The sequence below is a fragment of the Talpa occidentalis genome, unplaced genomic scaffold (genome assembly GCF_014898055.3).
Source record: "Talpa occidentalis isolate TD23 unplaced genomic scaffold, MPIMG_talOcc4v2.1 talOcc4.2, whole genome shotgun sequence".
NCBI lineage: Eukaryota > Metazoa > Chordata > Mammalia > Eulipotyphla > Talpidae > Talpa > Talpa occidentalis.
Genome location: NW_023602073.1, coordinates 110887029 through 110913852, shown reverse-complemented (window position 1 = coordinate 110913852; position 26824 = coordinate 110887029). Strand labels below are relative to the sequence as shown.

At 38.8% G+C, this 26824-nt stretch overlaps 2 protein-coding genes across 18 annotated transcripts in view; one reads left to right on the top strand and one right to left on the bottom strand.

The window, feature by feature from the left end:
* Positions 1–3613, bottom strand: part of FIG4 (FIG4 phosphoinositide 5-phosphatase) — a 97356-nt gene extending 93743 nt beyond the window's left edge. The window contains exon 1 of one of the 3 annotated variants that reach the window (XM_054699100.1): positions 3155–3613. In XM_054699100.1, the coding sequence (XP_054555075.1) occupies positions 3155–3157 (3 nt within the window). In that variant the 5' untranslated portion in view covers positions 3158–3613. Of the gene's footprint in view, positions 1–1144; positions 1452–2833; positions 2976–3154 lie in introns of those variants that run through there. The other 2 variants (XM_037520210.2, XM_054699101.1) reach the window with 2 other exon arrangements.
* LOC119252770 (adenylate kinase 9-like) overlaps positions 3200–26824 on the top strand; it is a 74659-nt gene continuing 51034 nt past the window's right edge. For 4 of the 15 annotated variants that reach the window (XM_054699094.1, XM_054699096.1, XM_054699097.1 and 1 more), the window contains exons 1-10: positions 3767–3885; positions 8183–8310; positions 9045–9108; positions 10584–10636; positions 10736–10832; positions 12777–12889; positions 14727–14915; positions 17406–17534; positions 20778–20852; positions 22345–22443. In XM_054699094.1, coding sequence (XP_054555069.1) covers positions 8194–8310; positions 9045–9108; positions 10584–10636; positions 10736–10832; positions 12777–12889; positions 14727–14915; positions 17406–17534; positions 20778–20852; positions 22345–22443 — 936 coding nt within the window. In that variant the 5' untranslated portion in view covers positions 3767–3885; positions 8183–8193. The other 11 variants (XM_054699086.1, XM_054699090.1, XM_054699093.1 and 8 more) reach the window with 11 other exon arrangements.

The following is a 26824-nucleotide window of genomic DNA, read 5'->3' as shown; positions in this document are numbered from 1 at the left end:
CCATAATAAAAAAAGCTGAAAACAAAAAATACACACAAATCAAATATATATAATTTACGCTGTCCAAATTGCTATAAAATTTTCTCATCACCTACTCTCAATTTCAATATGTAATTGTCACCATTCAGTTACGAACTACACATGCCTGGCACCAGTTCCTGGATCGCACTTTCAGCAATACTGCCCTAAACTCTCTTTGCCTTATTGTTTCTGTCACTAAATAATAGCAGCAATAGTAGTAGTAACACCATTTTTCTCTTAAGAGGTTTTATGAGGGTTAAGTAAAATATATGTAGAGTGCTTTGATGGTGTGTGGCATAGAAGTGTTCCATAAATACTAGCTGTTATTCTCATTAATACAATCTGCTACAGTTTGTTTTCAATTCCCGGAATTACCGAGTTGCCAGTAATTTTAAGCCTTTTTCTGAATTATTTACTGAGTTTATTACTCATAAAGATCTTTCTGCTTATATCTTTAAGTCAAAATATTTTTAAAAGAATAACCCACTTTGGGCCTCCCTGGTGGCGCAGCGGTTGAGCGCTGGGTTGCGAAGCTGCCCGCAGCCTCTGCAGGGCAGGTTTGATCCCCAGCTGCTCCCCGGCCACTGGAGGAGGGTCCCACGTGGCGCGCAGACCTCTCCTGCCGCCCGCTGCTCCCCTCAGCAGTGTACTTCGGTCCTTCTGCCTGCTCTGCTCCCCACTCTGGCTCTGGTGAATTTTCACCCTCCCGCGCTTCTGACTGTACCCAGTGCTTGTATAAATAAATAAATAAATAAATCTTTAAAAAAAAAAAAAAAAAGAATAACCCACTTTACTGAGGAAGAAACTGAAGTTCAGAAATTAAATGCTATAGACATTTCTCAGGATGGCTGCCTTGGCACAACCATTCCATGATATGAAGTTTTGGTTCCATAGGCCTTTCTTGCCAGACCTTTCTTGGTGACTATGATATTTACTTTCCTGGGGCCAACATCCAATCATAGCTGAGTCCATCAGATTCTTTCTGTCTGCAGGGACCTTATTCCAGCATTCTGAGAGGGTTCTCAAACCCTGCTGTCTGGTTCCTGCCTTTTCAGAGGCTGGTGAGTTCAGCCTCACCCATAACTATGCAACAGTTTCCCCAGCATCCTTCTAATAAACTAACCTTTTATTTTTAAGCTGACCAGAGTGAGTTTCCATAACTTAGATCACTGAGGGGTCTGAGCAGAGTTCTAGAACATACATCTCTTTGTGTTAAGTTCCCTCAAACAGCATCTACTGAGAGTGTACTCTTACAACAAAAGTGGGCTGTGAGGACCAGCAAGGTTTTGACAGTGAAGAGGGTGGGGGCCAGGTGTGGGGGGAGAAAATGACAATGGAGAGAGAAATTCAGAAAAACACAAGGTAGATGTAGGTAAATGAAAGCAATACAATTTTATGGCAGAATAGACATATAAAGGCACACAGTTAATCTTCAATAAATGTTTGCAGAATTAATATTCAATTAGGTACATAATTGGACAGGCAAGTTGAGGACAAATTATATATGGCTTTGAATGCCAAATGAAGGGATTCAGAGTTTACTCTCCTTGAAATGGGGGGCACTAAAGGTTTCTGAGCAGAGTAACCCTATAATATGAATTGTGCTTTAGACAGAACACTAACATCTCAATCTTCATGAATGCTCAGTTTATTAATGGGCTGAAATTTCTGTTTTAAGTAGAGTACTTATGTTTCTAACTAGAGATATTGACCTGTATGTAGTCAGAAAGCAGAAGGCTTTATTTCTATGTCCAAATGATACTTCTATATGGCTGTCCTCAGAAAATAACCGAAGGCATTTGCAAATACAGCTTATCAGATAATTTCACCTTCTGGTCTGGAGTAATCAAATTAAGTTGTTAACCAAAATTTGGTCAACAGTATTTCTACAATAATGATGACCTGAGGCAGATATACTATTAAGACCATCATATAACTGATAAGTACCTTCTTGCACTCCTCTGTCTAATGGAGATAACTCAAGTTCCACTGAATGTGCCTTATAACACTCTATAGCACACGGAAAAGGTATTAAGCATATGCAGTCTTGTTATCCTGTAGTATAATTGTAAATACAGACTCTAAAATCACTGCTACATTAAAAATTTAGAAAAGCGATACTTCATTTAGAAAAACTTTTATTTTCCAACCACAATTATGACAAAGGATGTACTTCTCTAAACACTATTCCTTAAATTTTAGGGAACTAATAACCTAAAAAAAAAACCCAAACACCTTCATATGTGTATTCTACTAGTAACTATTTACATGGCAATTTGAAATAATTTTTTTAAAAGTGTTAGAAAAAGTGAAAAGCAAAATGTCATGCAAACAAATGAGCTGTCTAAACAGTTTTTCTTTCCTTTCAAACAGAAAAGAAAGAACAAAAGCTTTCAGTGATAAAATTAACATCAGCCAGAGTGATGGTATGCCTTGGAACAGGAAAACAGAAAAGTCATGGATTCACATGTCCACTTTTTTTCATGCTCCTGACTGTACTGTAGTGAACTGCAGAACGTGAACACTTTCTGAAAGCTGAAAAGAATTCTGGAACTCGTACCAGCCCCTCATGAAGAGTTTCTGAAATAGCACCAGCACCTGTTTCCCGGATGTTGCAACTGTGGCCTTTAAGTCCACTTGTGTGGAAGAAAACGCAGCAGTGCCCGGGAGCAGCAATCGGGCTCAGAACCCTTCCCCAGCTCCCCGAGGCTGTGTCTGCCCAGGGTCGGGGCACTGGGGAGGGGTTGAGCCGGGGCCCCAAGGCCCCTCCCACTCCGCTGCCTTCCTCCCGCCCGCGCCCGCGGGTACTCACAGCTCTGGTCTCGTACAGAACGAGCTTCTGGACCGAGCTGATGATGGGGGCGGCGGCCGCGGGCATGGCTACAGCAAATGGAGGCCCCCGCAGCAGGGCACCAGGCCACAACCCAGGTTGCCACAGCCACCGAGCTACCCCAGGAGATCCGGGGGGAAATCACCCCACACCCCTGACAGCAAGAGGATGAGCAGCGTCCGGGCACTAAGGAGAGAGATGACCAGCCACAAGGCTGATGTTTCCGGATCTCTGCACGCCCCGCCCGCCACCTCCAAGTCAGTCCCGCCCCAGGCACGGAGGGGGCGGGGATGGAGGACGTACCATAGAGAGAACGTGTAGAGGCGCCTAGAATGTGCGTGCGGCCGAGGAAGCCGTGGGCGCCATCTTTGGTAAGGGCAGAGAAAAAGGTGGGCGGAGAAAAGGTCTTCGAGTTAATCAGTCTCGAGTTCATCTGGTAAAACTGAAGCGCTTCTCTCCAAGCGCTTCTCCACTCCCAAGTTGGTTCCCTCCCCTACTTATTTATGCATTTCTTTTTCTTCACTGAGTGTCAGTGTTTTTCTCCTCCTGGCGTCTCTTTAGGTTGTCCTATAAGTATCGGGAAAGTCCATGTTGTCCAGTCTGTGTAATTCAAGGAACTGTTTTTCTCAGCCACAGTGAGAATTTGGACTTTGCCATCTATTTGTGCCTGAGACTAACCATTTATAAATTTTGAAAATGAACCGTCGTGTCTAGGGGATCCGTGGAGCTTTAGAGCTAGGCAGTTCTGGGTATAAATAAGGCTTTTTCCATGTGATGTTCCCTCTCTGATCGTCACCTTCCCTGATGGTGAAAAGGGGTGTACTGAAATTATGAATACAAAATTAGCTGCAAAGGTAATTGTTTAAATAAGAAAAACATTGAAGTCCCCACCTCCTAAAGCTCCATTCCCAACAGGCCTCGCGGCTGCGCTGCGGAGGGTTTCCTAGGCAACCGTTCAACAGCCCCGCGAGGTCCCGCAAGCTGCTGCTGCTGCCGCCAGGCTGTGGGGTTCACTGGGGTCCACCCGGGCCTAGGTAAGTAGGAGGTCGTAGTACACCACCCGGGATGTATTTTGGTATCTCCGCGGACCCTAGAGCAGTTCCTATTCTTGCAAAACTAAACTTTGGTATATCTTAAATTCCCACTTTTAAAGCCACTTCCCTTCTCAACGACTAGTCTTCCTTCTGTTCATGCTTTTGAGCACCTAAGATGAGAGAAAATTGCTGAAGTAGCAGCTAACCTAGCCTAGACGGAAGTGCTGGGTTTCTCAGGAGATGCGTCCCCTATAAATCGCAGAACCCATTGCTGAAGGGTTTCTCAATTGCTAAAAATGTAAGGAAACTAAAAATTATATCGAAGAAACACATAATGTTGCCACATTAGGGATTACATTGTAAATTCAGATTTGAAAAATTACAATTTTTTTAAATACTTATTACTTTTTATTCTTGTTCATAGTTTGGTACCTTCTTATTAAGAATGAGAAAGATAGCCATGTTGATTCTAGCATTTTGCATTAACTTGGATCTTTTAGCTGGGAAAATTTAGTTTTGTTTTGTTATGGAAACCAAGTCTTCTTCCAAATATGAGTTAAATTAAGTGCACAAGAAATACAAATGGAAAAAATATATATGTGCACAATGTTTTTAGTTAGGATAACAAATCTTAAAATATTTATAGAATTGTGGGTTCCAATATTGAGTTTTCAATTGTCTTGTTAACTATAATTAAGCACTTCCTTATGACCTTCTCTTAGTTTGCAGCAGATCCTGAGACAAAAATTTGAGGGCAATTAGTGTATATGGAAAGGAATCCCAGGAAACAGAGGTAGGGAAGGCAAGGAAGCTATTAAAGGGAATATTATTAGGCAAATTTCTCTGGAGGGCTGAATTCACTGGGGAATATTGGGATGTATGTCTCTGAGTTCTCCCCTCCTAAGGGGCGAGAATGCTGGGTATTTATTCACCAGCACTCATCAGTTATTAGTTGAGGTTTGGGAGGTAGAACATTTATCCCTGGAACTTCCATTCTGCCTTGTGCTCAAATAGAACAGGTTCTGGCAGCTGGAAAGAGCCCATAGCCATAGTCACATATGCTAGCTGGAAGTTGGGCTGGCCATGCATGAAAAAGGTACATGTCAAGTACATGTCAAGGTCACTAATAACATCAGCTACCTTCCAACCTTAGAACCATTCATATCTACTCTTTCTCCCTTGAAGTTCCCACTATCCTATCACTGATTCTTCAAGGTGGTCCCAATTTCTAAAAAATTGGACTTAGAACAAAGATTAGTGGGACAAGCTACAGAATCCACTACTGCAATCAGCCCTAGAACTGTAATTGATAATTCATCACTGTCCTTGTCCACCACTCATTCTAGATTTCCTTTATCCTTGGTCAGCACTTTTGCTGGTTTAAACTATTTTCCCAGTAGGTAACCAGTAGGTATACCTCCCAGAGAGGTATAAACCTATAAAACTCTGGTAACCATATCCTTGTCAGATCACGGTTGTGCAATTACTCATTCCCTGGGCATGAGAGCATTAGAGGAGTCTCAGAGAATCCCCTAAGTGCAAGATGTACATCTCCCTGCCCCAATTATGTAGCAGCAAACTTCTCTCCACGTGTAGGTCCTTAGGGGCATGTGAAGTCAAGCAATACCAAGTAGCAGCAGCAGTTTTAGGTTTAGTGACACCTAGCTGGATCCCCTGTAGAAGCATCTCTCTCCTCTATCAAAACGTGGGCCTCCAGAGCCTAAAGTTGTGGGGAAGGACAGTGCAGCTCCCTCATGTCAATGACTAGAGACAAGGTGAAGGGGCCACTCCTACTTCCAACCCTGGCTCAAAGTATATTCCTCACTTTGAAGTACAGTGTCTCAATGATCCCAAACTGGTGGTAGCTGTACCTTAAAGAGGTCATTACAACATTCTGTTAGACCAGCAGCTTCCAAGTGAGGTGGCTGGATCAATGGATCCCATGATTATGAGTCTCATATGTCCTGTACTATATAGAGGATCCTTTGACTCAAGCAATATTATTTGGGGTCCCATATGATAAATGAGATACTCAAAGCCCTCAGATGGTGGTACTGGCCATGACACTGCAGGTAGGGAATACAAGCCCATAGTGGGAATGCAAGCCCATAGTGGCAACACATGCCACTTGCTGCCCCCTCCAAGGTAAAGGGGTCTTGTGTAATCAATTTGTTCCTTCATGGATGTTTGGTCTCAAGAGATTATGCATATTAAGGACTCAGCCTATCTGCTGCAGACAGGTAGAAACTGCAGCAGAGTGAGCATAATCAGTTATCCTAAACAATTCACCCTTTATTACCTCCTTTATCATAATTTGGTTGTATACAGGGATTTCTGGAATCCCTTTATACATAGTTCTACACACATATACAGAGTCAACTAACAAGAATTTAATTTTATGTATTAATGTGGGGGTGGTATTGCAAAACTAAATCTTTTCATCTAAAAATATATTATGGCTCTTCATTCATTTGGGTGTTTTTTACTATCCTTTAGCAAAATTTTATAGTTAGTATATACATTGCTCATTTAAATGAAAATTATTGACTTTTATGAAATAATTTAAAAAATTTTTTTAAGATTTATTTATTTATTTATACAAGCACTGGGTACAGTCAGAACCATGGGAGGGCGAGAGAATTCACCAGAGCCAGAGCAGGGAACAGAACAGGCAGACTGACGAAATACACTGTTGAGGGAAGCAGCGGGCGCGCAGGAGAGGTCTGTGCGCCATGTGGGACCCTCGCCGGCGGCCAGGAATCAAACCAGTGCTGCAGAGGCTGCGGGCAGCTTCACAGCCCAGTGCTCAACCACTGTGCCACTGGGGGAGGCCCAATTTTAAAATGTTTTGCCAGGCCATTTTAATTACTTCTAATCAAAAGCAACTATCATTATTTTGTCCATGTTTTGTCATTTTCATTTTAAAACTTCTTTAATCCAATAATATCTAGAAGAATATTATTTTTCTAATTTTCAAGAACTAGTACTTTAAAAATACTTTTATAATTCTTTTCAGTATTATTTCATTGTGATCAAGAAATATGCCTACTGTTATTTTAAGTAATGGCACTATTCTGTGAGTATATTTAGAAATTTTATAAATATGAATATGTAAATAGTATATAAGAATTTGATATTTGAAAATAAGACATGATCTTTGTACAAAAAACAAATCCCAAAAATTATGACCTGAATTGTATTTGGGTGATTGACTCAAAAGAACCATTGTAACTTGTTAATGTAGTTCTTTTTTTTTCTTTTTTAAGATTTATTTATTTACACAAGATCCGGGATACAGGCCAGATGTGTGGGAGGGGGAGAGGATTCACCAGAGCAGAGCAGGAAACAGAACAGGCAGACTGACAAAATACACTGCTGAGGGGAGCAGCGGGTGAGACAGGAGAGGCCTACTGTGCCATGTTGGATTCTCACCAGCCGGCTGGGATTGAACCCACGCTGCGGAGGCTGCAGACAGATTCACAGTGCGGTGTTCAACTGCCTGTGCCACCAGGGAGGCCCATTGTTATCATAGTTCTTACAGATAAACCTGTTGTTAACATAGTTCTTACAGATAAACTGAAATTGGCGTTTTTTTATAATATCAACTTCATAGTCCAAAATAACAGATTCTAAAAATTATGTAAAATTAAAAATTTGTTTTTACAGACATTTATTAAAAATTACAAAATGAAAAAACTACATTAGTTCTGGAAAGTTTTCTTCATGGAATTAATGAAGGCTTCCTTAAAATATGAAAATATGAATCCAACAAATCCAACAAAATCAGCTTTACCTTTTCTATTTCTGGATACAGCTGTAGGTATATAGATATGTATAGATATGTATGTATGTATAAATATGTATGTATTTAGATATAGATATGTATGTATATATAAATAGGTGTTAGATATGCTCTAGATATAGATAAGCACATATAGACACGGATACATATGTATGTAAGTATAACTAGTTTGATCTTTGATAGAATATACATATAATCACATGTATGAGTATGTGTACCTATATGTATTTTTCACCTTTGGTTTTTCAGAAGCTGTTTTATCTGTCTTTTATTTAGCATATAGGTGGATTTTGCTTTTTGTGTCAAACTAAGAGCCTATTATTGTTTTAATAGATGGCTTTAACTTGAACTTATTGGTAAAATCTGTGTATTTAGTGGTATGGAATGGCTTCTGGGCTAAGTAAATTTATAGGCTATCCTAGTTCTCCCTAACAACCTGCCTGTCTGTTCAAACTAAGCCAGGTACTTTAACGACCTTACTCTTTCTTATTGTAGTATTTTAGATTATGACTTCTCAAGAGAAGACAGAAGAGCATCCTTTTGTGGATATATTTAATGAAGATGAAGCTGAACAAAACTTTCTGTTGTCTAAACCTGTTTGCTTTGCTATATTTGGAAAACCAGTAAGTTATTTCCTCTAATTTATTATTTAAGACACATTTTTCTTTCTAAAATCATAACCTTAGGTTAACCATTCAAGCATAAAAGCCACAGTGTACTAATTTTTTGAGTGTTTGCTAGACTTCTCATTGTGTAATTTAAAATCTCTTTCTTGTACGCTATAATTGCAAAGGAACCAACAGTTCCAATATTTTTCATTATATTTGTAAAAACATCATAGAGTTTTAAAAATCAACAGTGAAGGCAATAAAATGGAAATGTTATTTCATTAAAGTGCTCACTTATCTTTAAACTATGATACTTTTCAAAGATTCTGTTAAGGAATTTTTGGTCATGAAAGTTACTAAATGGAGGTCTGTGTAAACATTCATGATTATAAACTTTAGGAAGGAAATAAAAATGATAACTCTCAATAGTCACGATGATATGAATTCAAAATTACAAAATTTGACTATGAAATGAGTTCAATGCCACTATGATACAACTTGGTTTCAGAGAGAAAATTCTAAAAATTTGGTTTAAATCACTTCATGAAGTTTGGCATATGTGACATTTAGAAAGAAAAATGAAGCAATAAATATCTAGGGTCTACTCTACCTTTGTTTTGTAGGGAAAAATTTTACTTGGTAACATTAGGGTAATAATAATCATTAATAGAATCATTAAAAATGGGAATATCTGTTTCACTAGCAAATAGCTGTTCTGTTGGGTTTTACATAACATCTTTCTTTTTAAGGGGGTTGGGAAGACAACCTTGGCCCATCACATAGCACAGGCATGGAAATGTATTCGTGTGGAAGGTAAATTTTACCTTTTTTTCTCCATTATTTATGAGAACTTTCAAGTATACATAAAAATGGGAAGAATTATGCAAGAACACCTATGTACCCATCTAGTCATCTTCTAGATTCTATGATCAACATTTACTGTATTTGCTTTATCATACATCTCAACCCAGTAATGATTACCTTTATAAAGCATCAAACAGGTTTGGCCCTTCTGTTAGCCCTAATTTTGTTCATAGAATTTAGGAATGTTTATGGAATGATTTTTACTATTCTATTGCCTCCAATTTTCTAATTCCATATTTTAAAACTATTCAAGATCTATGTGTTTTGGGTGTCTCCCTATGGAAGATGAAAAGGAACTCTCATAGCTACTCATGCAAGCCTTTTTCAGGAATTATTTATCTTCAGTAATAAATTTGATTTTTTATTTATAAGTTGCCTTGCATTGTTTGCATATGTAAGACAGAGTTGATATCCTAATCCATAAATATCCTTTTATTCAATAAAACTACTTGTTCCCTAATAGAAAAATAGGTAAAAGAATGAATCAAAAGCTCATAAAAATAGAAAAAGATGAATTGAAAAAAAGTTTAACCTCATTGTTATCTAAAGAAATGCTAATTAAAATAACACTGATTCATATTTACCTTTCAAATTGGCAATGAAATTTTAAAGCTTCTATTGATAAAATCATTTTAGCAGTGAGCATTCTATGTGCTATTAGTGAAATTGTGGTCTGGTACAATTTGAGAGAGAACAATTAAGTAATAAGTAATACAAATACAACTTTAAAATGTTCTTCTTTCTTTGATCAAAACAATCCACTTCTAGGAAATCTTGAAGAATACCAAAGTCCATGTGGACATAATTCCTGGGTTCTCCCCAGATCATGCCCCCAGTGCTCCTGTCATTTCCATCCCAGGATGTCTTCCAGCAAGCCATCTAATTATTTCCTCTTAAAAAAGGAAAAATATTGTTGGAATTTCAGCCTCAGGACCCTTTTCCTAATCAGTGTTTATCCATTTGAACATATCTTCATGTATCCTTTACTTTTATATAGTAGTATGCCAAATTAATGTGCTCTGAATATAACTATATGGTTGTAAAATTATCTGGACTAATAATACTAGTATATACTTTCTTTCATGCAATACATAGCACTTTCCAGTCACCATCATATACACCACCTCATTTCATTCTCACACTCCCTTGCATACTACACAAGGCATAAGCGTGCAAGAAGCAGAGGTGTTTAGGAAGTTAGCTTTCCCAGAATCCTTTAGCCAGTGACAGAGACAAGTTCCCTGTGGAGGACATTCTGCTGCCTCTTACTTTGGTTAGGCTTAAATAACATGTGTATAAACTTGCTTTGTAAACTCTAAAGTGATAGATAGTTAATCTTTCTTACCAGTTATAAAACGCATGAATGTTTCTTAATTTGGCTTTCTAATATCGGTTCGTGCTAATATTTTAAATTTGTATTTTAGCTTTAGCAGTTTTGGAAGAACATATTGCCTCTGAGACAACATCAGGAAAGATGGTAAATAAAGCTGAGTTTTACAGTAATGAGTTTTATTGGGAAAGCTCTGGACCAGACATCTATGGTACAGTAATGTACAATATTTGTGCTTGTTCTTAGTTGCAATCCATGCTGCTCCATGGTCACAGCATTCCAGATGAACTTGTCACAAAGCTCATGATAGAGAAGCTCAACTCTGTAGAAGTCTCTCACTTTGGTATGATTACTGTTCTATATCCGCAGTTCACAAAGCAGCCTTGAAACATGGGCTTTATCTGATGTACAAATAATGTCTAGAGTTGCTCTTTCTTTTTGCCCTTGCACAGGGATCCTGGAGTCTGAATTCAGTTAAGCAACGCAGGTAGTTTCATTTGCTTGTTTACTTGTTTTTATTCTTCAGATTCTACATTTGTAAGGAAAAAATTAAGTCTTTTAGCATTATATTCATCTGTAGATGAGTCTCAAAAAGATAAGGACTCAAAATTCATTATCACCATTATCATAATTAAAAAATTAACAGTCATCTTTTAACCAGTCTGTAGTCACATTTCATTAATTTCATTATTCTCTTCATCTATTTCCTTGAATTGTTTTTGTCTTTTGAAGCAAGATCCAAGCAGGTTTCACATATTTATATTGATTGATGTTTCAAGTCTCTCTTAATCTTTAGGTTCCCCTTAAACTCTTTCTATCATCTTGTGTTTTTGTTGAAGAAACTGGCTATTTGTTTTTTAGTTTCCTAAATTCTAGCTTTTGCTGATTTCATTCCCTGGTATCATTTAATATGTTCCTCTGGACCCTAGACTTCTCATACTTGTCCTGGTAGCTGGCAGAGGAAAAATGGTAAAAATGATTTCTTGAGTCTGGAGACAATGCTATCAGCATGCAATTGCAAGGCCACATTCTAGAATGCACACCTGGGCTGATTTAAAGGCATTGGTGGGAGCTTCTGCCCAGCCTCCCCCAAAATTTTCTTCGCATCCCCCCAAAATTTCTTTGGAAATTAGCACTCTGCTAAACAATGTGAAAGTCTTTACTCAGCAAGGATTCCTTTTGATTTTGGTCTCACCCAGCAGTTGCTTAGACGGTAGAAGCAAAATTGGAAGTAAAGAGCTTTCAAAACAGGAATATTTACTTGGGAGAGGACCTGGGTAATTGCTGACTCCAAAATCCCTCGCGTGTTGCTAGAGACACTGCATAGTAGACAATTGTCAAATTTGATCGTAATTTTTGTCTGTACCAGAGCACTTTTTTACTTGAAGCTCTTATGTCTGTTTAGAAGGAACTTACACAAGATATATATAACCCATCGTGCTGTGCTGGCCTTGAGCCAAAATCAGTTTCCATGAACATTCTCACCAAAAGAAAAAGGAAGAGTCACTACCTGAGCACCCTGAGAAGCTGCTCTCTACTGCTTGCTTCTAGATGCTAGAAGCTTCTAGAAGTTTTCTCTAGTGAGTCACAGCCCTGATCTGGGCAGTCCCTTCCCTGGATGTATCACATTGTGGATGGTCTTACAAGTCATTGGTCATCAATGTGTCCCCTCATGTCAGGCTAACTTGAGGTCAGATCAATATCTGACTTGTCTCTAGGATTTGAGAGGTTAAGAATGGACTCAGCAGCTCTGGTCTGTTTACAAGGAAGTGTTCCCTTGATATCTTCCCAGAACTGGGTCTAAAGAACTGTTATTCCACTCTAAATCTTTAGTAATGAGACAAACTTAAAAGGCATAACTGTCTCTCCCACAGCTCTTCCATAGATATTTTCTTGGAGTATGGATGTGATGCCTCTGGCCATTCCCAATGAAGGAGTTGAGATTTTATTCTATTATTAATAGAAAAAGTTTCTCTCACAGGAGAGTGACATAATTAAATAAGTCCATTAAGGAAATGAATCTGGTAGTGATAAATAGGGTAATTTTCAAAGAGCCCTAGGTTTCTGGAGAGAGGTGCAAGTCAGTAGATGTGCTAAGCCAGAATCATATTGAGAATGTTCTGTTTCTGAAACTGTGTGAGTGTGGGTGGGTACATGGATGATTTATTAGGTTCTGTAGTTTACATAAACATGTGTGCATGTATTCTGCTATAGTATGAAATGTTGATTTAAGAAGAAAATACTATGACATATACCAAGACATAAAAAAATATGTCTTACTCTACAGGTTATATCATCACTGAAATACCATCACTTTCAGAGCAGGCAATGACTATTTTGCAGCAAATAGAAACGATTAAAAATTTAAAATTGAAACCCGATATTATAATCAATATTAAGGTAAGAATATTGGGTGTATTTCTAGTATAGATAACCATTCTGTTTACTCGTAGTGAAATGCAAGGAATATTTTAAAAAATTTTAAGTAGTTAGGGAAATAGTAATTTTTGTATCAATGAGGGATACTGAGTTATACTTTCTCAGAACTCTGCTTTTGCCCTTGCATCTCCATCCACAAGAAACACCTCCTTACCCTTCGCCAGGCTTAATCACAGTCATTCTTTGAAAGCCAGGTTAGGTATCATCTCTTCAGAACTTCCCATGTTACCAATATCCTCCACACCAACATGTACATTTACTTAGCTCCCCACCCCCTTACCCTCCCACACCTCACTTACCACAGAAAAGTTAAATTCTTCTCTGAATACCATTCACATTGCTCTCTTCTATTATCATTGTTACCTCACAATATTGTAATTGTCCATTTTCTTTCTAGACTCTGCCTTAAAGACTAGAGCCAGGTCTTCCTCATATAAACATCAACTAGAAAAATATATGGTACCTAGTAGATACCTAATAAGTTTTCCAGTTAAATAAAATGAAAAAAATGAACAAATTACTTGGATGTATGACTGTTCAATAACAACAGCAGATTGATTTGAGAGTCAAGGCTGGGTCCTATTTCTAGTTCTCTCCTTTCTCAACTTAGGATTTGGTAAATTACATTTAGAAGCCTCAATTTCCTTTTCAAATAGGTAACAATAATAGCTGCCACATGGGGTTGTGATAAGAATTCAGTGAGGTGAGGCCTACTTGTTTATATGAAAATGAATGATTAAAAATTTAATTTTAATTTGACAAGCTTTTATGTTCATATCCTGTCTGATTCCCTCCCCCACCAAAGGTTTGATGACTCAAAATAATGTAGATGGTTCTTAGCTCAACTGCTGGAACTGAGTGGTGTGTTAGGGGCAGCAGTAAGAGCACACGTGGCACTCATGTGAGCATGGTGTCATCTGTAGCCCCAGCCACAAGTCATGATCAGAGGTCAATCACAATCCCTGTGTGACCTTGAGAATACGTGAATGAATATATAATGGAGAGAAGAAAAGATCTCAAACAACTAGCTGAAACCAAATATAAAGTCTAAGCTATGGAAAATATAGCTTATATAGGAAATTAAGACCTCGTAGAACAAGAACACAACACAGATATATGGCCATAAGTCCCCATGAAGCTGTAGTGATAGTAAATATTGTAAATATGTTATTTTTTATAGTTAGGAATATGTGGATAACGCCCCATTTTTTTCCATTCTCATCCATTCTATTTTAATCTGACAAAATCCTCCTGTGTGCCTTTGCAGACTCTACTGACTTTCTGTTTCTCTGACTCTTTCTACTGTTTCTCCAACCCCCTGTTTTGATCCTTAAACTTGGGACCCTTTCTCACATACGTAAATTTCAAATAAAGAAAAATTGGGGATAGCAGAAAAGTCAGGCCATGTGCCTCTCCTGGCATGTAATGAAACCTGATATAAATTGCCCTTATGAGATTGCATTTACTCAGGGTTTTCGGGAACTTTTTGGTTTATGTATTACATGCTATATTAATAAGAAGTAAAAGCACATTTTTTTAAGATTTATTTATTTATATAAGAACTGGGGTACAGGCCAGAGGCATGGGAGGGTGAGAGAATTCACCGGAGACAGAGTGGGGAGCAGAACAGGCAGGAGAGTTCTGCCACGCCATGTGGGTTAGTTCCCTGGCTGGCTGGGAATCGAAAATGCAGAGGCTATGGACAGCTTCGCAGTGCTGCACTCAACCTGCTGCGCCACCGGGGAGGCCCCAATAAAAGCACATTTAAATTGTCATGATTTCTGATATTGTTCCTTAGTGTCCTGACTTTGATTTGTGCCAGAGAGTTTCTGGGCAAAGGCAGCACTGTCACACAGGGCACCTGTATACAAGAGATCAGTGGGATCCTGAGTTTATTGAGAATCGTAGGAAAAAGAGGAAAGAAGCCCAAAAAGAAAGAAAAGTGGAAGAGGAAGGGGAAGAGGAAGAAGAACAAGAAGAAGAAGAGGTAATATCCAACGCTATATACCACACTTTTAAAATTCACTATAATTAAGTGATGAGCATAATCAAAAATAGTGAATACTAGAGAAAATTGCATTTTCTTTAAATGTTTATTTTAGTCTAGAAGAAAAAGCAAAAATATTTCATATTTTCTTTTTTTAAAAGATTAATTTGTGTATATAAGAGCTGGGGTACAGGCCAGAGACATGGAGTCCGGGGGTGGGAGGATTCACCAGAGACAGAGTGGGGAACATAACACACAGACTGACTGAAGCACACTGCTGAGGGGAGGAGCAGGCGAGTCAGGAGAGGTCTGCTGCGCCATGAGGTTGCTCCCTGGCCAGGGATCGAACTCCTGCTGCGGAGACCGCAGACCACTTCATGGTGTGGTGCTTAACCCCTTGCACCACCAGGGAGGCCCCAGTATTTCATATTTTCAAAAATCCTTCGATCATATAACCTAGAGAGGTCATCAAGCTGAACCTTCTTCTCAGTGTTAAAGTCCCTCCACATCCTGACAGTTGATGTGCTGCATTTCACATCATGACAGAGAGCTTTGGGTCACTTGCTATGTGTCAAGCATTATGCAAGTAAGAATGAGGAGTTAAAGCAAAAAAAGACAAAGTTTAATGTGGGGTTCAAAGTAGCCCAAGCATAATCCAGTGTAAGAAGTTAGCATGACCCCAATCCCAAGTCCGACAAAAAGTGTTCATGTTCTTACTCTCTTCTCCCCTCCTGTAGTATGTCTCTGATTTATAGTTGCCTATTGATTTTGATTTTTTCAAAACAAGGGTGGGAAGAGTACAAAGGACCATGGTGATAGTTCACGGGTGAATAGGTGGTGGGAATTTTACAGAGACTATAACCAAGATGAAAAGGTATATATTGTACAAAAATTAAAAATGATGTAAAAAAATATAAAATAATTAAAAATAAATTTAAAAATTTTTAAAAATGCTCACAGAAACCAAAAAAAAAAAAAAAAAAACAGTGCTCATGGAAAGAAATGTGTAGTCCAATTTCATTTATACATGTTGTCACTGCAATCCTAAAATGAATACTAGTAAGCATAATGCAATAAGGAATTAAAAGAATCTTCCACCATGGCTAAGTAAGGACAATTTGATAATAAGAAATCTGCTAACAGGTAATAGGCTGGATTTGGTAACCCATAGGGATGAGGGGCCCATAGTTTCCCATCCTTGCTCTGTTGAAATGTATCTGTTATTTCTATTACAAATTTTTTTAAAATTTCCCATAAATTCTAAGATATAATTTGTTTAATGTATTATAAGTAAATACTATTTTCATTAGAGCCTAAACTCTGTGAAGTTAAGTGTTAACGCAAGGTACCTCCAAAATCACAATTTTATTGTCCTGTAATATTAAGCAGACTGCATCTAATTTTGCAGTCTTATTTCAGTGATTATAAGAACTGATGTATTTGCATTGATAAAAGCTATAATTAATCATTATTTAATAAACATGATAATGATGACAAATAGGGTATTGAACATTTACCAGGACTTGGCCAGAGAACTTTTATATGTAACGTTCCCTCTGCCTTGAAATGTTCTCTCTGCAGAAATCTGTATGGATTCTTCCTCAATCCCTTCTGTATTTTACTTAAATGTCACTTCTTCAGAGAACCTGGTTTTAAATAGCACCTTTTCCCATCAGGCTCTATCCTCTCTACCCTGTCTTGTTTTTCTTCCTAGTACTCACTGCTACCTAACAAGTTCTATATTTATTTGTGCACTTGTCTATGTTCTGTTGTGCCTAGCTAGAATGTGTGTTACATGAACCCCAGGGTCTTTGTTGGTATTGTTCTCTGTCCTACCTCAAGTTTCTAAAACAGTGCCTAGCACATAGCAGTCACTCAATAAATCTTTACTGAGTGAATGAATGCACTACAAGCTCAGATACTCAAAGAAAATCTTATTTCTTTACTTTGTCTCTCAAAATCTGATATTCTTCCCCTACTCCTTACTACTTGTTGGGGAGCAAAAATAAATGAATACGTTTCTAAGCCAAATGAAATTTTATTTTATCTAATCAAGGCTTATTAGGGTATTCAATGTCTCTTAAATGGGGCACAAGGGGTTAAGCACCGCACTATAAACCAATCCACAGCCTCTGCAGCACGAGTTCGATCCCCGGCCGGCCAGGGAGCAACCCACGTGGCGTAGCAGACCTCTCCTGTCTTGCCCACTGCTCCCCTCAGCGTGTACTTCAGTCAATCTGCCTGTTCTGTTCCCCACTCTGTCTCTGGTGAATCCTCTCACCCCCTGCATCTCTGGCCTGTACCCTAGCTCATGTATGCATAAATAAATCTTTTAAAAAAGTTTTTTTTAAAAATCCCCAATCTCTAATCTTCCTTTCTCCCTGCTTCTCAATCTGAAATGGCATGTGGGGATAAAGAGGAAGGAATGTGGCTCGAAAATTAAGTTATCATTAACACTAACCTATTTAAAATCTCTCCTTTCCCATTTAGGCCTTTATGGCTGAAATGCAGACGGTGGCTGAAATTCTTCAACATCTAGTGCAGAGGCCTGAGGACTATTTGGAAAATATTGAGCATGTTGCTCAGCTTTATAAGGAAACAGTTCTTCCTTCTTTAGAAGTAAGAATAAGATATTTTGCAAAAATGGGAATATTGATGCTTTTGTTTTATCACTGATTTAATAGCTTTCACATTTCCTCATCTCTTTGTATTATCTGCCTGATCTCCCCCTCTTAAACTTTAAGAATGATATTAGAATACAGATTCCATACCACAAGCTGTTTCACAGAACAATAATATTTTACAAAGCAGCAATGTTGCTGTAGAGTGATAAATGAACTGTGTTTTTCAAAAGTCACAAGGGAAAGTTATAGATGGACATTGGAAAACCCATATTAAAAGACTACTTTGTAAATGCATTTTCAGTCTATGATTTATGGGTTTATCCAAGCAAATGGACATTTACAGTGCTGCTTTTTTTCATAAACAAATTTGTTAATTTAGTAAAATTGCAGTCTAAAGAGTTATCACCAGGTTGGTTTCTATGGCTGCTCATTCAAAGTTGATATATATAAACATGGTAAGACCATTATATATTGTAGTAGGAGTGTTTTAATTAAAGTGATTAGCATTTTAAAATGTGATTGCTAAAATCACAATTATGTGAAAAGCATATCCAGGGCAGACTCTGCCAAACTTGTGCTGGAGGTTTATTTAGCATTTACTGAACTTGAGTATTTGGCCAGACATCAAGCTAAGCAATAAAAGCTACAACAGAAGACAAAACAAAAACAAAAGAAAGTTCTCACGTTGATGCTCCTCATGTGATAGAGAAACTAAAACAATTAGTTTCTTGTTGTTTTATTATGTTTATATATTGTTTAAAGAAAAATGAGTGTGTCATTTTCTTCTTCACCCTCCACAGTGAGAACCAAATTCGTAAGGGGCACAGGGACATAGATGGTCTTTTAAAGATGGAGACCAGGTCTTATATCCTAGCAACACTCATGCCCAGTGTAGACTTCAAGTATGATAAGCCTTAAATACTTAACAGGTGTCCAGCAGAACAAGTGTTAAAATGGCAAAGGATAAAGAATGATAGCTTCAATGTTATGAAATGTGAAACTTTTAGAAATAAAATTTGTTTTTAAAAAATACCCCTCCACGGGTTTCCGCTGGTGGCGCAGGTGGTTGAGTGCCATGTTGTGAAGCTGTCCGCAGCCTCTGCAGCACCGGTTCAATACCGGCTGGCCAGCGAGGGTCCCACATGGTGCAGCAGACCTCTCCTGTCTCGCCCGCTGCTCCCCTCAGCAGTGTACTTCATCAGTCTGCCTGTTCTGTTCCCTGCTCTGTCTCTGGTGAATCCTCTCACCCTCCCGCGCATCTGGCCTGTACCCTGGTTCTTGTATAGGTAGATAAATAAACCTTTAAAAAAAAAATCCCTCCAATTTGAAGATAATAAAACTGGAAAAATATCCACATCAAGTATGATTTAAAAAAAAACCTTAAAACTTTGATGTAATTCATAGAATTGATATTTTAAAGCCTGAAAGTTAATACCCTCCTGAGTGAAATGAGCAGCAAATATGACCAGAAGATGATTCACAAAAATAAGAGACAAAAGTGTAACAAGCCTGTAGAAAAATGTTCAGCCTCACTGATACTAAAGAAGTGCTAATTTAACAGTGAAATTGCATTCCCACAGTCAAAATTCAAAAGATGAACAAGTAATAAGAATAACTAACACTAGCAAATATATGGTAAAGCAAAGACTCTCGTATTCTGCTGAAAGAAATATAAAAATTCATGTAGTTATTTTTGAATAGCTTGTCCACAAGTGGAAAACCTCTGGGCTGTGTAGCAAAGTTTAAATAAGAATTGATTGCCCTGGTGCTAATAAAGCAAGAATTTCCAAAACAAGCACCTGGGTGACACTTGCTGAATAGTAAAGCAGTCGTCTTGCATGGTAGTTTCAGGGTGCTGGTGTGTAGAGGTGGAGGTAGGGGGAGCCAAAGAAGGAAGGATCCTATAACTGTAATCTCTGAGCTGGATGAGTTGTCACTAAGACCAAGAACACCATAATTCAATGCTCCTCCCAAAGAGAAGGAAAGCAAGAGGGAGCAAACTGACCGGTGTCAGTTTCTGGCTTATCTCCTGTTTCAAGAGTAATCAGGCTAAGTCTCTTGCCTGTCTTGGAATTCCAGCTTGACTCCGGGTCTGACCTGTTTCGTGTATCCTTAATCTTAGCAGTATTTATACCCTTTGACTTAGTCCAATCTTAAGAATCTAGCCAAAGGGGAGAATCTAAAATACGTTATATACCTCCCTGGTTAGAACATGGTAATTTATGGCTAAACAAATTACCATAGCTAAACAAACATTCATCTAGCATTTCATAATGTTCAGAAGAAAAAAAAAAAAAACCACTTAGACACCAGTTTCACACACTGTAAAAGATAAATACACAATTAAGATTTTGTTCAGACTGTTGCAGAGAATATTCAGAGAATGCTTATTAATGAGGGCCTTCTGAAAGGAAATGAAGGTGGTACCTGGGGGTTTTATGGAGTCTGATCTTATCTTGAGGAAGAGTGGAAATGGGTCTTAATCTCTCTACCATTCCTACTATCTGGGAAAACAAAGCTCAAATAGAATTCAACATTGCCAATTTACAAAAATAAAAATCCAGTGGATTTTAGATGTAATGTTCAAGACAAAATAATAGGAGGAAATTTAGAAGACTGTTAGAAAATGTAATAGAATACATTATTATAAGATAGAGAAAGAATATCTAACTTAAACAAGAAAAAAAATCCTAAAACAAAACATTTTAAAAGTATTTTATATTACAGGAGAAACCATAAAGTCAGAAGATAAATCATAGCAAGGCAAAATATTTACAATCCATAAAAGAGGTGAGGGTTAAAGACTTTCCAGGGAAATGATATAATCTAGCAGAAAATGCACCGAGGTTAAGGTTAAGCATCATACAGAGGTGAATATCTGGAGGCTGAATCTTACCCATAGCCATGGAATAAAAAATGAAAACAAATAAATGCCATTTTTCAACTATCACTTTGGCAGAAATTATTTCACAAATATGTGCAGAGACAGATACCCCAAAATATTTTGTGTTTAGTGTAGAGAAAAAACTGAAAAAAAAAAAATGAACAGAATAAAATTCATAGTAGGGAGACTACATTAGCCTTTTGTAAAAGTCTCTTAATCACTGAAAAGAACAAATATATTATGTATAAAACAACTTGACTTTAAAAATTTCTTTCTAGTATATTTAGATTTGGTCTTTATATTCCGTTTTGCCAGTGAACCTAGATTATAAGATTTCTTGTCTATTATCTACAGGAAGTAATGGCTGAACATAATTCCCAGTATCTCATTGAGCTAGATGGAAATAAACTCCCAGAAGATCACTTCTTAGTAAGTACAGTGTTCATTAAGAATATTTCACAGCTTAGAAAATCAAAAATTGTTTTGACCTGATTGCATTTATTTAAATAAACATCAGAACTATATTTACATTTTTAGCACTATTTATTTTTGAAAAATTCAGTTTGACACTTAAAATTTTGATGTTGTATTTATGCATCTATTCACATTTAAATCAAACTACATTTGAATTTTAAAACTCTATATGGCAAAAAGTGCCTCAAAGAAAAGTAAAAGCAAATAACAGAAAAACACATGAAAAGATATTTGACTTATCCTTCAGGGATATGCAAATGGAAACCATAGTGAGATACCACTTCACACCCACTAAGATGGCAAAAATTTTTTAAATGTCAATAACAAGTCTTGTTAAGGATATGGAAAAATTGGCACCCTATATGTTACTACTGGGATTCTGAAATAGTGTAGCATTTTGGGAAAGAGTTTGATAGTTCTTTAACAGGTTAAACGTGGAATTACCACATGACTCAATTCCTAGATGTATAAATATTACCCAAAGGAATTGAAAACAGATTCAAATAAAACGTGTACATAGATATTTCATAACAGTACTATATATATGTGAAATGTCCAGAAAAGGCAAACCTACAAAGACAGAAATAGATTTGCAGTAGACTATGAGGGGAAGGAGTTACCCATATGGGATATCTTCGTAAGTGCTTCGCATCAATTAATATTCAGTATGTTGGGCAAAATAAATATCTGAAGGGTTATAGTCAGGGAATGACAATGTGCTATAGGAGTTCATGACAGAAAGGCAGAACCTAGTCTGGTGAAGAGGCCATTTGTCTGAAATTATTTTTAAATTGAAACTCTAAGGATGAGTAAGAATTTGACCCTGAAGGCTAGGAGAGGCAAGGGTGGTGGGACTGTGTTCCACGCTGAGGGAAGAGTCTGTGGGAAGCTCCAGAGATGAGAAAGAAAACAGTGAGTTCTAGGTACTGAACATGGGACTGAAACATAGGAGGGCTTTTTAAAGGGATGGAGTAGAAGGACTGAAACTATCTTCCCTCTGCCCCAAGAGGTCTTATAGATCCAGACCTCTAAGTATATGAACATTTGGGGGGCATGTGACAGACAATTACAAGTTGAATTGCATCCCCCGCAAAATATATGTTGAGGTCCTAACTTCCAACACCTATAAATGTGATCTTCTTTGGAAATAGGATCTTTTCAGATTTAATCAAAGTCAGATGAGTGCATACTAAAGAAGGGTGAACCCCAATCCAATATGGCAGGTATCCTTATAAGAGTAGTGACTCAGACAGGAAGGCAGATGACTGTTCTCTGACAACAGAAGCAGAGATTGGAGTGATGAACCCAGGAGTACCAAGGATTGCTAGCAAACTACCACCAGCTAGGAAGAGGCAAGGAAGTATTTTGCTCATAAGCTCAACAATTTTTCAGAATATTTGACATACTTAAATGCTAACATATTTAAAGATTTGTTTTTTAAATTTAGACAGTTATAGAGCGACTTAAATATCTGAACCTAAAAAGAGCAGCAATTATAACCAGACTTCAGGGTGCAGAGGAAGAGATAAATGACGTAATGGAAAATGTAAGTTATATTTAACTATTTGAATGTCTACTTTTTCATTGTACGTTGTGACCTCAATTTGTATCCTTTCAAGGTTTAAAAAGAGTTTCAGGATACCCATTATAAAAATAGGTTTGGCTTTCAAGAAGAAGCAGTATGATTAATACAATATTCAAAACAAAAAGTTTTAAAACTAAGAAACACGTTAAGATCAGAAAAATTAACCATAGAAATAATGAAAAAGAATAGAATTCAAGTTCAGTTTAAAAGTTTTGCAGCACCAAAGAAAACAAAGACATCAAACTCCTCAACTCTGTAAGCACTCATTCATTCCTTCAATCAATTTTTTTTCAATTGCTGTGTTCTTGATGATGATGTATTATGGATATGATGATGATCAAATTATAATTGTTAAGGCTAAAATGTCCACAGGAATTTTCAAACAGAGGATTTGATCTATGTAGGGAAGTTTAGTTTCACCTATATGAATAGAAATAAAGTAAATACCAGAATCATAAATAGATACTAAAATTCAAAATAATCTTTGAAAAGAGAGGTCCTTTTGTTATCCTGTACTGTTTATTCATAGAGATTAGTGGGTGAGCACAGCTGAAATACATGCTTCAGTAACATGAACTGGTGCTGAAGAGGATGATAGGTGTGACCAGCACAGAGACTGAGCCTCCTAAATCATCACTGCAGGGAAAATTTAAAGTAATCATGAAACCTGAGAAAATCTTCCAGATAGAACGTTTATCCTTTGAAATTATTGCATGTGTGGGCACAGGCCTAAGGTTACAGTTCACAAGTTATACAATAGTGCCCCCTTATCCACAGGGGATACCGTACAAGTTCCTGAGTGGAGGCCTGACACCTATTTATACTGTTTTTCCTTATACATACATACCTTACAATAAAGCTTAATTTATATATTAGGCACAGCAAGTAACTAACCACAATAACTAGTAATAATAGAAAACTATAATAATATACTGTGATAAAAATTATGTAAGTGTTCTCTCTCAATATCTTATTGAACATATTTTTTCAGACAGTGATGACAACAGATAACTATAACTTCAGCAGAGAAGCCCTGGATAAGGGGGGACAACTGTATATAACTAAGGATGCTTGCCCTTTTTTTCATAAAAGTGTATACTGGAAAGGTTATTCATAACTCTGAAGTGGTATTGTTATAGGGCAGCCCTGTTACAAAACAGGGTGCCTGACTGTGGGGCCTCACCCGCACGCTAAAAAAGGACTTATCAATGCTCTACTGCAGGCACACGTGAAAGGTTAATAAAAGGTTTATTTATAAGGGAAGGGGAAATGAGGAAATGTACAGCTCAGGGAAAAAAGTGGGAGACAAAATTTTAAATGTGTCCTACCCTATCCACCAATCTGGAATCCCAAATGGCACTCTGAGAGCTGGCCGCGAGCCAGGAGCCGTGAAGCCAGGAGGCGAGCGACAGAGCGAGAGCCCCCAAGGCTCACTTGTCTGGTTTTTATACCAACCCTGACTGCTTAACTCCACCCTCAGGTCCCAGCCACCTTCCCTTTGGTGGTGACGGGATTTGTCTTTCCCAATGTCCTGATGGCTTTGGTCTGGAGTGGGGGTGGAGTCCACAAAGCCTGCATGGATTTAGCTCAGGACATCCTTTCCCCCTAACAGTATTTCTTCTGACAGTCTAGACTACTTCCAAAAGAATCACCTGGAAAGCTTGCTACAAAAACAGATTCCAGGCAAGGGCGGAGCAACATGGCGGCGAGGAGACGCTGCGAGTAAGATCTCCCATTAAAAAAAGTTAATAGGGAGGAAAAGCGGCAGGTGCCAGTGAGAACTGGGACACGGAAGATAAACGGGTGACTCCAGCAAACTGCCCGAAGAAGAAAGTTGCCATAAAAGAGGACCAGAAGGGAGAAAAGCGCAGAACCCTGCTCCCCTCCCCCGCCCACAAAGTCGGCACTCTCCGACCGGCAGAGAGGAGGAAAAAAAAAAAAACAAACTAAAATGACCAACAAGAACAAACTACGCGGCAAGCGGGACTGTGAGTAGAAAGGAACTATTTCAGCCACCACACCCCGTGAACGGGAGCTGTGGAGAATCCTGCAGGATTCGCCGCGGAGGTGAGCTCCAGGCGCCATTAAAGAGAGACCCCACCCCCGGGGAGGAGGCCAGGCCCAGCACACAGCCCCGGGCCACCCGGTAAGCTTGCGTGGAAAAGCGGTGCATGCTGGAAAAGCAAACGCGGATTGGGATCGGGATTGAGTGGAAAAGCAGTGCGGTTGAAAAGCAAACGCGGATCCGGATCGCAGCTGCCCAGGTCCCTGTGCCTGCGACCTAGGCTTGCGGGGAGACGTGCGGAGGCCCTCACTGAGTGAGCAGGAACCAGGCGCCCAGGCACGGGAGCGGGGTTCAAAAGGCGCCATTCCTGCGCCACTGAACTGGGCTACAACCCGCATCCTGGAACTGAGGGCTTTGGAACTGAGACCCGGGGCACGAAATTAGGGGCGTGGGTTCCCCACGACGGTGGGACACAAGGCAGACACAGCACCCCAAAGCCGTTGAGGTTTACCCTACCATTCCCGCTATGTTCCCTGTCCCACGTGGTGGAAAATCAGCTCCCCAAGGGCTCTAGGAGAGATCTCTGGCGCCACCTAGCGACTTGAAACCAGCAGAGGCTCCTGGAGGAGCCAGTGGCCAGCTGGGGAGTTAACCCACGCCGGGCCCCTTCCGACCAGTAGTCTGAGCCCACAGGGAGAGCGAGCACCCACAGCCGGGGCAGACCAGGCGCGCAGAAGAGTGTGCCTGAGACCGGACGCGCAGGGAGTGTGTCCCACATCACCATTTTAGAACAGGGACATTTCTTCAGTAAAGACTACCTGCAGAAGGCTTCCTCAGGAGCCAGAAGTGAGCGGGGGAAGTTCGCCCACACCAGACCCCCTCTGGCCTGCAGTCCAAGCCCAGAGGGGGAGCAGGAACCCACCGCCGGGGCAGACCAGGAGCACAGGGGAGTGTGTCCCCACATCGGCATTTTAGAACAGGGACCTTTCTCCAGTAAAGACTGCTTGAAACTGACATATGGCTCCTGGAGGAACCAGAGGGGAGCAGAGAAGCTCACCCAAGATGCCGGCCAGTCCCAACAACACAGTGTCCCAATGCATACGGCAAATTAGAAAACAGACAGTAGGGAGTAGAAGAACCACACGCAACCTAGCAACTCCCCAGGGAAAAAGCATACCACAAAAAGAAAACCAGCCCCCAGATTGCAACGACAGTAACTTGGAAGAACTTCTGAGCCTTCCAGAAAGAGAATTTAAAATTGCCGTGATTAAAAAACTGACAGAAGTCATAAAGGAAAACAATGATAAGGGAAAAATAATCAACGATCAGAAGAATGAAATTGAGTCCCTAAAGAGGGAAAACAATGGTCAGAAGAATGAAATTGAGTCCCTAAAGAGGGAAGTAAAAGAAATGCAGGAGATCAAAGAATTAATGGAAGAACTAAAGAATTCTGGGAAAAGCAATGAAAGCAGAATAGATGAAATGGAAGAACGAATAAGTACTCTTGAAGACACAGAAATAAAAAGAACCAAAACAGAAAAGGAAAGAGAAGTACGAAGGAAAAAGACCGAAGAAAGACTTCGGGAACTATCTGACTCCATGAGGAAAGGAAATATAAGAGTTATAGGAATACCAGAAGGAGAGGAGAGAGATGTAGGAACAGAGAAAATATTCAAAGAGATACTTGAAGAGAACTTCCCAAATGTGAAGAAGGAGCTGAAAATTGATATACAAGAAGCAAGAAGAACACCAAACTTCCACAACGAAAGGAAAAATACAGCAAGACACATGATAGTAAAGCTTCCAAGAATCCAGGACAAGGAAAAAATAATGAAGCTGGCAAGAGAGAAGAAAGAGATAACATTCAAAGGAAAGCCAATCAGGCTGACATCAGACTTCTCTGAAGAAACACTACGGGCAAGGAGAGAGTGGAGGGACATAGCCAACAGACTCCAAGAAAACAGATGCCAACCAAGAATACTCTATCCCGCAAAGCTCTCCTTCCTCTTTGAAGAAAGAATATGGACCTTCCCAGACAAACAGAAACTCCTGAATTTCATTACAACTAAACCCCCACTCCAAAAAATACTACAAGGAGTCCTAAAGCCAGAACCTCAGAGGGATGAATAACAATGAAAGAAGGCCAAAAAAAAAAAAGTTATTAAAAGAATAAATAAATAAAATCAAAGGAAAGACAAACACAATGGCAAATACAGATGCTAACATATCAATATTAACTCTAAATGTAAATGGACTAAACTCTTCAATAAAAAGACACAGAGTTGCAGCCTGGATTAAGAAACAAAACCCAACCTTTTGCTGTCTCCAGGAAACACA